Source organism: Pelobates fuscus, chromosome 4, assembly GCF_036172605.1.
Source record: "Pelobates fuscus isolate aPelFus1 chromosome 4, aPelFus1.pri, whole genome shotgun sequence".
Lineage (NCBI taxonomy): Eukaryota > Metazoa > Chordata > Amphibia > Anura > Pelobatidae > Pelobates > Pelobates fuscus.
The window spans coordinates 78,703,208-78,716,330 of record NC_086320.1 but is presented as its reverse complement, the minus strand read 5'-3'; the positions used below and the strand labels follow the sequence as shown (position 1 = coordinate 78,716,330).

The window sequence follows — 13,123 nt, the reverse complement described above, 5'->3', positions numbered from 1 at the left end:
CTTAACACGTCTGGGCTGCTCGGTTGGTTGGCTCCGCCCCCATACTGTTCTCATTTTATACCCTCTGGGTGCAATGACTTGCCAGGACTGTCACACTAAAATTGATTAACTTTATTCCTGATTTTTGGAGGGTTTATATGAAGTTATAAATACATGGTGAATTTTTTTTAATAGTAAAGTATGTATGACCGTGCTAATGCTAACTTGTGTACACATCTAAATGTGCATAGGTCCCATTCTAATGTACTGCAGAAAATATTGGCGCTTCAAAGAACAACCGACCATAAATTATTATTTTTTCTTATTATAGGAATCCTTGCAGCATGTAATGAAAAGACATTTAAAAAAAAAAATAATAATAAAAAAAATATATGTATGTATGTATGTATGTATGTAAAAATACTGAAAACATGGCCCCTACTTTCATATAACACTAGATCCCTCTGCCATATTCATACACCTTTGGTCGGACTGAGGTAGAATTCGCCTGTTGGGCTCCTGCTTCACTCTCTATACAGAGGGGTGATATCAAAAGCCATTGCCCTGTGTGGTGTGCCTGGCCTGAATTGTGACTGCATTGACAATTCTCATATTTATAAAAGCAAAATAATTTCAGATTTTAGTTCAGCTAATTCTGTAACATTGGCTTTCTTGAGGAAATCCAACCCGTATTTTCCAACCAATCTACACCACTGGTATAGCAAAATTATCATTCACTTGTGATACCCCACCTGGCCACCACACTCGAGTTTTAAAAATCTGTGATTTCCACATGCGAACCGATGTTACATGATTGGTTGGCTTTAATAAATATGAGAATTGCTGATGAGGTCAGAATTTGAACCAGGCAAATCTGCGATGTGATGACATCACCGCTTTGTGCAGAGAGTGAAGCAGGAGCCTCACTGTAACATATTCATCCTCACTTTGCGGTATCTACAGTAATTGCCTTACTAACAAATGTGGTAGTGCCGTTCAGCGGCCATGCGTCAATGTATCTGACTCCAGCAGCATGTTGGGGGATGCCGGCCGCTGCGGATCCACACTAATTTGTAACCCCACGTCCACAAACCGTATTGACGATGTCGGCGTGCGTGTGATGTCACGTAAAGGACGCGCACGCACGTTCTTGGGTCAAAGTCCGGGTACAGCCAATCGGATCTGAGGGAGGCTTATTTAAACTCCTTTTGCCTTTTCCTCATTGCCCTGTGGTGGTTTCCCTTAGTGGTTGTCCGAGAGTGTGTTCCTGAGCGTTTATTTCTGGTTATTGACTTTGGCTTCTGGTATCCCTGACTTTTGGCTTTCCCTCATCGTTGTGTCTCCTTTTGTGTCCCTGATCTTGGCAAGTATTCTGACTATTCTCTGGTACGTTATGTCCGGCCATTCTAAGGCTTTGTAAGACGCTATCATTATTCCTAAGTGTGACATAATTCTACATGCTGGATCAACTAATAATCCTGACACTCACGATCAGATTCTACCTCGGTGGAACCGAAGGTGTAAGAATATGGCAAATGGATCTAGGGCCATATTTACAGGTATTTTTACATATACTTACTTTTTTTTAAATGTCATATCTTTCAATTACATCCTAGAATAATAATATTAATAATACAATCTGGGGACAGTTGTTAGTTTAGGTATCCCATATATTAGCTAGGGAATCTCCTTTTTTGGCACCCCTGGATAAGTAGCTTAGAGCGTCCTGTGTAAGCGCGAGGGAGGGGGGCATTGTAGGTCACTGTAGTGCCAGGAAAACAACTTTGTTTCCATTTAAAGCTCCAAACCTAGAAAGCACTTAAACTTGTTGCTTTATCTGTGAGGAGAATCCTATTTTGATTGCATTTTATAAAAGTGCTGATTTTCTATGAGAAGTCTACACTTCTATAATTAAATTATAAAACACCTCCCGGGCTGTCATTCAGACAGACAAAGGTTTGGGTCTTCCTTCCATTATCTCCCCTGAGCAGGTGCACTCTACTTCATTGCGCCTCCATCTCCTTCATTGATTCTCTACAGAACTCAGACAAGTGTCTTCAACTCAGACGTGACCTCAGTGACCTCAGACGTGAATGATGTATATGCACGAATGTATGCACAGAGGGTCTGATTTGTTATTTCCAAGTAAATAATCTTCAAGTCTCTACTGGGGAAAAAAAAGGAGGCCTTTGAAAAGCAGCAGCCATAATATTTAAGATGTACCCCCTACTTACTACATGCATAAATACATTCATGTGTTTATTCATGGGGGGTATATATTTTAAGTGTGCAGTGGACCTTAAAAAAAGACTATAGGCCAGTGTTTCCCAATTGGTGTTCGTCGATTTGCCCATTGGGTGGCCACATGATGGGTATCGCTAAAGCCACTATGTGCCGGTGTGTGTATCTGTGTGTCAGTGTGTGTATCTGACACACAGATACACACACTGGCATATAGTGGCACACAGATACACTAACACACATACTGACAGATACACACACCGTGGCACACATATACACACATTGGCACATACAGATACACACTGGCACATACACACAGATATACACATGTCACACATATACCTACTGTCACACACATATACACACACTGGCAGATACACACTGACACACAGATACACACTGTGTGTCAAGGTGCGTGTTTCTGTGTGTCAGTGTGTGTATCTGTGTGTCAGTGTGTATCTGTTTTTGTACGTGTCGGTTTGTATCAATATGGCAAGGTGTGTGTATCTGTGTTTGTATGTGCCAGTGTGTGTATCTGTGTGACCCATTGTACAGCACTATGGAATTTGCTGGCGCTATATAGATAATAAAATAATAATTAAGTGTGTGTATCTGTGTCCGTGTGTGTATGTATGTTTTTGTATGTATATGACTGTGTATGTGTTGGTGTGTTTCTGTTTGGTAATGTTTAAATATGTATGTGGCAGTACATGTTCAGACATCCCAGCAACCAAATACCAACACAACGCAACACAAACATGACATAAAAAGACACCCCTGAACTCTATCTCCAAAATATATACAAACATTCGAACATCCAACACTACATCCAAATACTCCTCTGCACGCAAATCCGTTCAAACACATCCCTGTATTAAAACGATAAAATTACATACAAACACCAACTCTACTCACAGAAACACATGACACACCTGCTCCTAAGTACTCTAATCTGTTTACTATCTGTAAAGTAGTGTGTGTATATATAGTAAAAAAACGAAATTTGTAAAAAAAAAATAAAAAAATTAAGACTTATTGCTCTGCTAATTGGAAGGTTTACACAACGGCGCGAAATAGGTTTTTTTGGGAGGGAGCTGGGGGGGGGGGGGAGGTCACCACAGTGTTCATACACTATGTCAAAGTTCATACACTATGTCCACAGGAAAAAATAATTGGGAACCCTTGCTATAGGGTCTGGCACACAAACCTGTTTTCCTGACCCTGTAGTATAAAAAAACATCTAGCCCCCTTGTCCCCCCATGCCGCACTAAATATAGTAAAATCGTACTTGTATTCCTGTCTGCTGCTGCTGGCTCTGCCCCTGATCTGCCTGCTTGGCTGAAATCAGCAAAAGTGCTGTACAAAAGTCATTCACATTGCTTTTAGATAGGAAAGAATGAATCAATGCAGCTCAGAGAAAACGCAAACAGTCTAAAGGGAAGGATTATACAATAAGCTGGTTTTTTTTTCTTCTGGTGACAAGTGTCCCTTTAAAGAAATAATAAAAAAACACAACTTAAAAAAAAAAAATCCTTTAAACTTTTTTTTTTTATATTCTTTTTTTTTTTTTTCTTGTGCGTGTAACTACAACATGCTTGCAGCGCCACAACGGCAGAATAAACGGCACATTTTAATTTTTAAAGATATAACAAGGTTGGTATAAGTGCATAAAACTTTTATAGCTGAGCTATGCATGCTTAGTTGAGTAGTTATTATACGATTATTAAAGGACCACTCTAGTGCCAGGAAAACATACTCGTTTTCCTGGCACTAGAGTACCCTGAGGGTGCCCCCACCCTCAGGGACCCCCTCCCGCCGGGCTCTGGAGAGAGGAAGGGGTTAAACTTACCTCTTTTTCCAGCGCCGGGCGGGGAGCTTTCCTCCTCCTCTCCATCTTGATCGCGACGTCATCGGCTGAATGCGCATGCGCGGCAGGAGCCGCGCTCGCATTCAGCCGGTCACATAGGAAAGCATTTACAATGCTTTCCTATGGACGCTTGCGTGCTCTCACTGTGATTTTCACAGTGAGAAGCACGCAAGCGCCTCTAGCGGCTGTCAATGAGACAGCCACTAGAGGATTTGGAGGCTGGATTAACCCTCATTATAAACATAGCAGTTTCTCTGAAACTGCTATGTTTATAAAAAAAAGGGTTAATCCTAGAGGTACCTGGCACCCAGACCACTTAATTAAGCTGAAGTCGTCTGGGTGCCTAGAGTGGTCCTTTAAGTTACAGGCTATGTAAAATAATGTCAGGTGTAGATTTCTCCACACTGCTTAAGATTAATCACCAGGGGGCAGCGAATCACTGAGCTTGCCGGATATAGCATATATGTAGGCTTAAGCAGTTTTAAATGATTTCTATGCAGTTCTGCAGTAATAAAATAAACGGTAGTAAAATCAGAAAACAAGGAGATGCTAAGCTAAACAATATACAGTGCTCTGCTAGAATTTTGATTATACACGGTTAGCAGGCGCTTAGTTACTCCTACAGCTGTGCTGTGTCGGCTGGCGTCCTGGTCATAATCAAGTCCCCTGTGTTTCCCGCTGGTTGCTTGAGTGCTTAGGTTCTTGTTGGCCAGGAGTGTGCTCGGTCTTGTGTTTCTGATGGCTTCAGCCTTAGGTGCAAGATGAAGCCTGCGTGCTGTGTCAGTTGCTCCTCTTTGTGTAGGCAGAGTGAGAGTCCAAATAAAGTCCCCTTAGGTTTGCCGGTAACAGTGAGAGTTGTTGCCTCCGATAATGCAGATGGACGCTTGTTCTACGGCTTGTAATGGGCGCGGCGGCCATCTTGGATTTTGCCGTGCGTTCTCTGTTTAATCATTCCACCGCTCGAATGGTAGAAGTGGTCACTGCCTCTCCGGTGGGGTCCGGGATAACCCCCCTGCCCACGGGGGGGAGAACGTGGCCCGTAGTAGGCATGCGAGAGGACCCGCCGGACTAAGCACGGGAGATCGGCCGTTTCTCCCGCCAGAGCCTCACGACAGGCAGCAATCCCAACTTCCCAGCAGTCAGCGTTGCCGGTAGGACGGGGGCCGATTTTGACAACGAGAGTGGTTGCTCGAGTCCCCTTAGAATTCTTGTGGCTGCTGATTGTTTTTTCCGGGGGAGAAATGGTAATTTTAGGCTGGTTATAGGAGTTTCATCCTGGAGCCGAGGTGCCCCACGTCCATCCAGCTCGGTGGTCAGGCCCGCCCCCTAAACTTTTAATGTAGTGCCAGGACAGACTATTCACTTTTGAGATCCTAAATAAAGATGGTCTTAGTCTGCCCATGATATTCTATATACCAAGTTCTATAAATGTAGTAAATTAAGTGGTGTGGAGACAAAATGGTAACTCTCCAAGTCTTAAAAAAAAAAAAAAAAAAATATATATATATATATATACCGTATATACTCGAGTATAAGCCGAGTTTTTCAGCCCATTTTTTGGGCTGAAAAACCCCAACTCGGCTTATACTCGAGTCAGTCTGTATTATGGCAATTTGCATTGCCATAATACAGACTGGGGGGAGAGGGGGGCTGCAGAGAGCGTTACTTACCTGTCCTGCAGCTCCTGTCAGCTCTCTCCTCCTCTGCGCCGTCCGTTCTGCTCTTCTGTCAGCTCCCAGTGTAAATCTCGCGAGAGCCGCGGCTCTCGCGAGATTTTACACTGGGAGCTGACCGAGGTGCTGACCGGACGGCGCAGAGGAGGAGAGAGCTGACAGGAGCTGCAGAACAGGTAAGTTACAGCTCTGCCAGCCCCCCTCTCTCCCCCACTGAACTGCCACTGGACCACCAGGGAAGGAGAGCCCCCCTCCCTGCCATGTATCAAGCAGGGAGGGGGGACGAAAAAAAAAATATATAAATAAAATAAGAAATAAAATAATAAAAAAAAATTAATAATAACAAGAAAAGGGGTATAAGGACCACTATGGGAGGGGGGGGGGGGTATAAGGACCACTATGGGAGGGGGGGGGGGGTATAAGGACCACTATGGGAGGGGGGGGGTATAAGGACCACTATGGGAGGGGGGGGGGTATAAGGACCACTATGGGAGGGAGGGGGTGGGTTAAGGACCACTATGGGAGGGAGGGGGGTATAAGGACCGCTATGGGAGGGAGGGGGGGTATAAGGACCACTATGGGAGGGAGGGGGGGGATAAGGACCACTATGGGAGGGAGGGGGGGTATAAGGACCACTATGGGAGGGAGGGGGGTATAAGGACCACTATGGGAGGGAGGGGGGGATAAGGACCACTATGGGAGGGAGGGGGGGGGATAAGGACCACTATGGGAGGGAGGGGGGTATAAGGACCATTATGGGAGGGAGGGGGGGTATATGGACCACTATGGGAGGGATGGGGGGGATAAGGACCACTATGGGAGGGAGAAGGGGGATAAGGACCACTATGAGAGGGAGGGGGTGGGATAAGGACCACTATGGGAAGGGAGGGGGAAGTAAGGACCACTATGGGAGGGGAGGGGGAAGTAAGGACCACTAGGGGAGGGGAGGGTAAGGACCACTAGGGGAGGGGTGAGTCAGGACCAGGGGGGGGGGGGGAAGTGAAGGAACACGGGGGTGGGGAGGTAAGGACCACTGAGGGAGGAGGAGGGGAAGTCAGGACATATGGGGGGGGGAGGGGGCGGCAAATTTTTTTTTGCCTACGGCGGCAAATATCCTTGCACCGGCCCTGCACACACTGCATTCACACACTGCATTCATGCACACACACACACTGCATTCATGCACACACACACACTGCATTCATGCACACACACACTGCACTCATGCACACACACACTGCACTCATACACACACACTGCATTCTCATACACACACACTGCATTCTCATACACACACACTGCATTCTCATACACACACACTTCATTCTCATACACACACACTGCATTCATTATATACACACACTGTAAATAAATATTCAATTAATATATATTTTTTTAGGATCTAATTTTATTTAGAAATTTACCAGTAGCTGCTGCATTTCCCACCCTAGTCTTATACTCGAGTCAATAAATTTTCCCAGTTTTTTGGGATAAAATTAGGGGCCTCGGCTTATATTCGGGTCGGCTTATACTCGAGTATATACGGTATATATATATATATATATATATATATATAATCTTTCATAATATTAAAATATTTGAGTAACTTATTCAAAAATATTAACTCAAGGTCTATTTCTGCAATGTATCTTTCCCCTGGTGTATTATATGTCTTGTTTTTATAGAACACAAAACATAAAGGAGAATAAATCCTCCCCAAATACATATGTAATGTACTTGCATAATAGTTACGTGTATGCTTGTGTATATACCTATGTATGCATAATCATACATGTCCTCATGGGTAGGGAAAAAAATAAGGGCAATGGGTACAACAGGGTCTCAAATTTTATGAATTTTTTAATTTCAATTGTGAAACGTTCTGGTGATTATCATTTTTTTTTTTTTACACTTTATGTATTAGTGATATGCTTATGTTGTACACCACTTTTTGTTTATATAATGTTTTTTTTTCTCCTATTTAAGTTATTTACAGTGCAACTAATGCTTGGAGAGCAAACATGGCAAGCTGAAAGCACCAGCATTAAGAAGGCCCAGCATGCGGCCGCCAGCTTAGCTTTATCTGAAACAACGCTCCCGAAACCAGCAGCGAGGCAGACAAAGAACATCATAAACAATAACCCAGGTATGCTCCTTTTGTTATATTTTTGAAAGATTAACGGTACTGATGTTACTCTACAATCCAAGCATGCTCTTCTTCCATCTATCCACATCGAACAAACCAGGAAATGTCAACGAGCATGGCATTCGGGGAATTAAAGTCCAAAAACCGTTTGTCGGCTGTATTAAAACCTGATCATAAGATAATGTTGATCAGTGAGGAAGCATGGTAATTTATTTTATCTGCTGCTACAGTGAAGCTGCAGAGCTGATTAAGAGTATATAAGCTATAGGTAAATAGCTACCAGTATGCGTTAATGTTTGACATAACTGCATTATGCCATAGTCTTAAAGGGACACTATATGCACCCAGACCACATCAGCTTTTTGAAGTGGTCTGGGTGCAGTGTCCCATCACCCTTAACCCTGAGCATGTAATTTTTGCAGTTTTTAATAAACTGCAATAAAATAAACCTGGTGGAACACACCACCAAAAGTGTACTTAGTGGAGCGCTAAGATTGATTACACTTACCCCACTAAAATCTGGGGGTTGTATATAATGACAAAATTTTTTCTAGAAAATAGTAATATACAAAATAGTGAAGTATATCAAGTCCACCAGAGTGATATATGTAAGGATATGGACCACACTCACATGGTATATGATAGGCTCAGATCTTATAGGTAGAGGTATATTGGGTCATACCAAATCCTCTCTGGATTCTTGACTCAATCGTTCTCAATGTGGAGACAAAAAGAGACACAGTATCCTGGTGCAGAATTGTTGAGGTAAAATATACAACCAAAGTGCCAGTTATACTAGGCTCTCAGTGTTATGGTGTGTGTGCCTTTAAGGGAAGCACTGGCCTTCTTGTATAACAGGAGCAGGAAACAGTAGGGATCCACATAACTTGGAATCACAATTAAAATACACTTTATTATTAAAAAAACAATAAAATATCTAAGTGTTAATGATACCAGTCCAAAAGTATGCAGTCTTGGGTGGTCCATCTTCTTTCTCCGAGACTGTCACACCCACCTTGGGAATTTGCAGAGATGATGGAGTGCAGTTGCAGCGGAACAGCACTCCCTTACTATCACGACTATCAGGAGCACCTGTAAGTGGAGTCAGGGTCCCAAAGGGTCTGTGGTGGCATGGAGGCCTTTAATGGGAAGAGGCCAAATAAGGAATCCAAGGAAATAGGAGCAGGGGACGTAGAAAGAAAACAGAATTAGCCGATCAATCTGGAGTCAGGTCAGGAAGCAGGCAGGAATAATCAACCGGAGAATCGAGGATAAGGAACCAGGAACATAGGCTGAAAATCAGGGCAATAGGCAGGTTTATAGAGACAAGCAAAATAACCAAGCACTGGCTGGAAGGTGTGCTTGGTTTAAATAGGTGGCTGGGATCACATGACCGGCCACCTCACACCAGTAGGTGGAGCACACAGGATCTATATAAAGAGATCAGGGACTTGGCGCCATCTTGCTTTACACCATAGTCCCTGACCTGTAACTCCCTCATGGATCTGAATCTCTCCTCTTTGTGCAGAACGCCAGGTCCGCATGGCGGCCACCATCTTCCCGTGACGGCATGCTCGCCGCGGACCTTGGCGGTGAGAGGGCTCTGGAGCTCACGTCGGAGTGGGAGGAGAGGTCACCAGCGCCAAGTAAGCCATGGCAAACCGGTTTAGACAGGTTTTACATAGGCCTCTATCCTGGAGACAAAGAGGAAAGTAATCCAATTATCCAGGGCTAGAAGCAGACTCCATTAACCACATGGTTACAGAAAGACATAAAACACTTTAAAATACAGAAAGTCACCTTTTACACATAACACACAGACATTTCACATATCCCCAGATAGCTGGGATCTGAGCGCACAAAACTACCGAATAGCGCGCAGATCCTATTCACACAGTTCAATTGCCATGGAGCTAAAGTCTTTCCCATAGTCTTTCATTATATGAATAGGCTCCATGGCATAGCTATCTGGGGTATCACCGCTCACACAGGGCCATAGTCATAAGGAAGGAGGCTGGCAAATAGGCTTCTCCACAATCCAGGGAAGCAGGGCAATTTTCCATTTAAAGGGCCAGTTACTAATAGCAGTTTGTAACACCACATGACATACATCAGAGCTGTTTTGGCAGCATGAGTTGACCTACACGATATTAGACAGGTGGTTAAAATGTTATGGCTGGTCAGTGTGAACAATAATTTGTAAATGTGCGGGGTGTCATTAGGTTCTAAATTTTAATACAACCGGTGCCTTGTGAATATTCCGAAATATCGTTTCTGCAGAATTCTGATGTGCAAGCATCGATATTTATCTGGACACTGAATGAATCCAGGTGATTGCTGCAGATTCGCTCGGGCCCACCGAATTCCACTGTAAAAGCCATTGTGGTCAGAATTCTGTCATTTTCACCGGTCTTTAGTGAATAACCCAGTAGGAGTTATAGAAGTCTGCACACATAATTTAGGTGTTCCCAGGGCCCATTTTGAAGGAAAAGGAAATTATCTCCAGGTTAATATTAGGGTTATTTACTAAAACATTATTCACTCTGTGTGCATGGACTTCATGCACACTGCTAACACTAATATTATCTTGCGTACACAATAAACTTGAAACCAATCTTGCATACACCTGTCCTCATACACATAAAATGTAATCTGGTCCTGCATACACCTATCTTAATGCATACTAAACTCATCTTGTCTTGCATACACCTATCTTAAGGCATACTAAACTAATCTTGTCTTGCATACACCTACCCTAATGCATACTAAAATAATCTTGTCCTGCATACACCTACCCTAATGCATACTAAACTAATCTTGTCCTGCATACACCTGTCCTCATGCTCACTAAACTCTAATTCCATCCTGCATGCACCTTTCAAAATAACATGATTTGAAAATTAAGTGACCGCTTTCTTGACTGTTTACTTTGATACTTCTTTGAGCCATAATTTATGCAGTGAGCATTAGTCATAAAACGTAGAGGTTCCTTTTAATTGATTTGCACCTGTTTTGACAAGTTTTTGCTGTTGTGTTCTTTGTGTGTCCGTATTTATGACGTGTGAACACTGACTTTTGCACTTAATGGGTATTTCCTCTGTTGGTTAGCTATTTGCTGCATGTTGAACTAGGGATAGGCCGATAATCGGTTTGGCCGATATTCTGGATTTTGGCAAATATTGGTATCGGCCACTGTTGATACCGATATTGCCGATAATATGAGAGTCGGCAGTGGGCCAGCGCGTCCGTAAGGCGGCACAGTGGGCTGTTTTAGGGTATACCGGCTCTGGGGGCGCAACAATACAGTGACCGTCAGGAAGGCAGCGCATAGTGCTCCCCCCTACCTGTTACTCAGTGTAGCATGATTGAACGGAGCAGGAGCTTCAATTTCCTGTAACTGGCCAGACTGATGGGGCTCACTGAGAGAGGAAACCGGAGCTCTTGTACCACGGTCCGCTGCGCTAGGCCACGCTACAAGAGAGATAATGAGGCACACCGGGGAGTGGAGAGGACCTCTAAGGGGAGGGGGGGGCACACACACTAAAGGACCGCAGGGATTAAGAGAGGAGAGGGTAGATGACCACTAAGGGACAGGGAAGAGAGGTGAGACGTACACTAAGATACAGGGAGGGGAGGAAAGGGGAAAGGAACAAAGGGACAAGGAAGGGAGGGGAGAGATACACTAAGGGACAGGGAAGGGAGAGGAACACTAAATATTCTTGAAAACAAAGAAATCTGACTGGCATGTATATTTTGTGCATTTACCACTTAATAAAAAAAGATTTGCTTAAAAAAAAATTAAATAAAAATGTTCAGTAAACAGTAGATTTGTGAAGAAACTTTTTCTTTTTTTCTAAACCGTAAATTGACAGATTAACGGTATTGGTAAGTTATCGGCTATCGGCCTACAATTTCACAGATTATCGGTATCTGCTCTAAAAAAAATCAATATCGGCCAATCCCTGTGTTGCACAGTACAGAGATATTGTATGGGTTGTGATATGTACTGTGCCCCCTTGTTATAAATTTCTTTGTTGGGATGACCCAAAATAAACTGAAATTATAATAAAAATAATCTGCTTCAGCCACTGGCATTCTTCGATTAGACATAAGGCAAGGACAAAAGGACAGTGTATCCTCTTAATCATATCATTCAAATTACACTAATATCATATTGTGAAGTAAAGGTCCACTATAGTCACCCAGACCACTTCAGCTCAGTGAAGTGGTCTGTGTGCCAGGTCCCCCAAGTTTTAATCATGCAGCTGTAAACATAGCAGTTTCAGAGAAATTGCTATGTTTACATTTCAGGGTTATTCCAACCTCTAGTGACGGTCTTCCTGCCAGCCGCTAGATGCGCTTCCCTGACGCTCAATGTGAAAAGCGCATTGAGCACGCAGAACGTCCATAGGAAAGCATTGAAAAATGCTTTCCTATGGGCGTTTTTTTGTGCGCACGTGGCTCTGGAGCTCACGTCGGAGTGGGAGGAGAGGTCACCAGCGCCAAGTAAGCCCGGCGCTGGGTAAAGGTAAGTGGCTGAAGGGGTTTTAACACAGCAGGAGGGGGGCCCTGAGGATGGGGGGGGGGGGACCTAAGGATTATAACGAGTTTGTTTTCCTGACACTATAGTGATCATTTACGTGTTCTAAGCTGGTTTTGGCTGTTTCTATAGATTTGCTTGGGATTCATTGTTGTAAAACAGGAAAACTGTGGCATAAAATGTCTTCTATCTTTTTTTAATGCATTGAAATAATGTAACTTTTATACATAAGAAACCGATGGAGGCAAGTCCCACTAGGGGGCCAGAATGCCGAAAATTACACCAATGTAATATCGTTCCTAGTGGTAACAAAACTTTATTTCCTTCTTTATTGAACACATTCAAAATAAAAACACAGCACTACACAAAAAAAGTATACACGTAAAGAATAGGCAAATGTAAGGTGAGATTAAAAAAATAAATTTTAATACCATTAGTTTACATATTGACACAATCTAGTTTAGTTATTTTCAGGGAACTCTCGTTTTCTGAATTGCATGAGTTCATATCAGCTCCTGATGAGGTCTTTATTTAGAAGCAACTCTTTAAAATTTGGGCTGTATTATATTTCCCCTATTTCTTTTCTTATATAGATACTACTTTCTTTTCGTCTTTGTGACATTTAAATTTAGATATAGAGATATTGGACTCGCACTGCGAGGTTTCATGTTATCCCC

The 13,123-nt window shown here is 43.1% G+C and overlaps 1 protein-coding gene across 5 annotated transcripts in view; it reads left to right on the top strand.

The window, feature by feature from the left end:
- STAU2 (staufen double-stranded RNA binding protein 2) overlaps positions 1 to 13,123 on the top strand; it is a 277,794-nt gene that overhangs the window by 19,222 nt on the left and 245,449 nt on the right. For all 5 annotated transcript variants that reach the window (XM_063451321.1, XM_063451318.1, XM_063451320.1 and 2 more), the window contains exon 4: positions 7,747 to 7,906. In XM_063451321.1, coding sequence (XP_063307391.1) covers positions 7,747 to 7,906 — 160 coding nt within the window. The remainder of the gene's footprint in view (positions 1 to 7,746; positions 7,907 to 13,123) is intronic.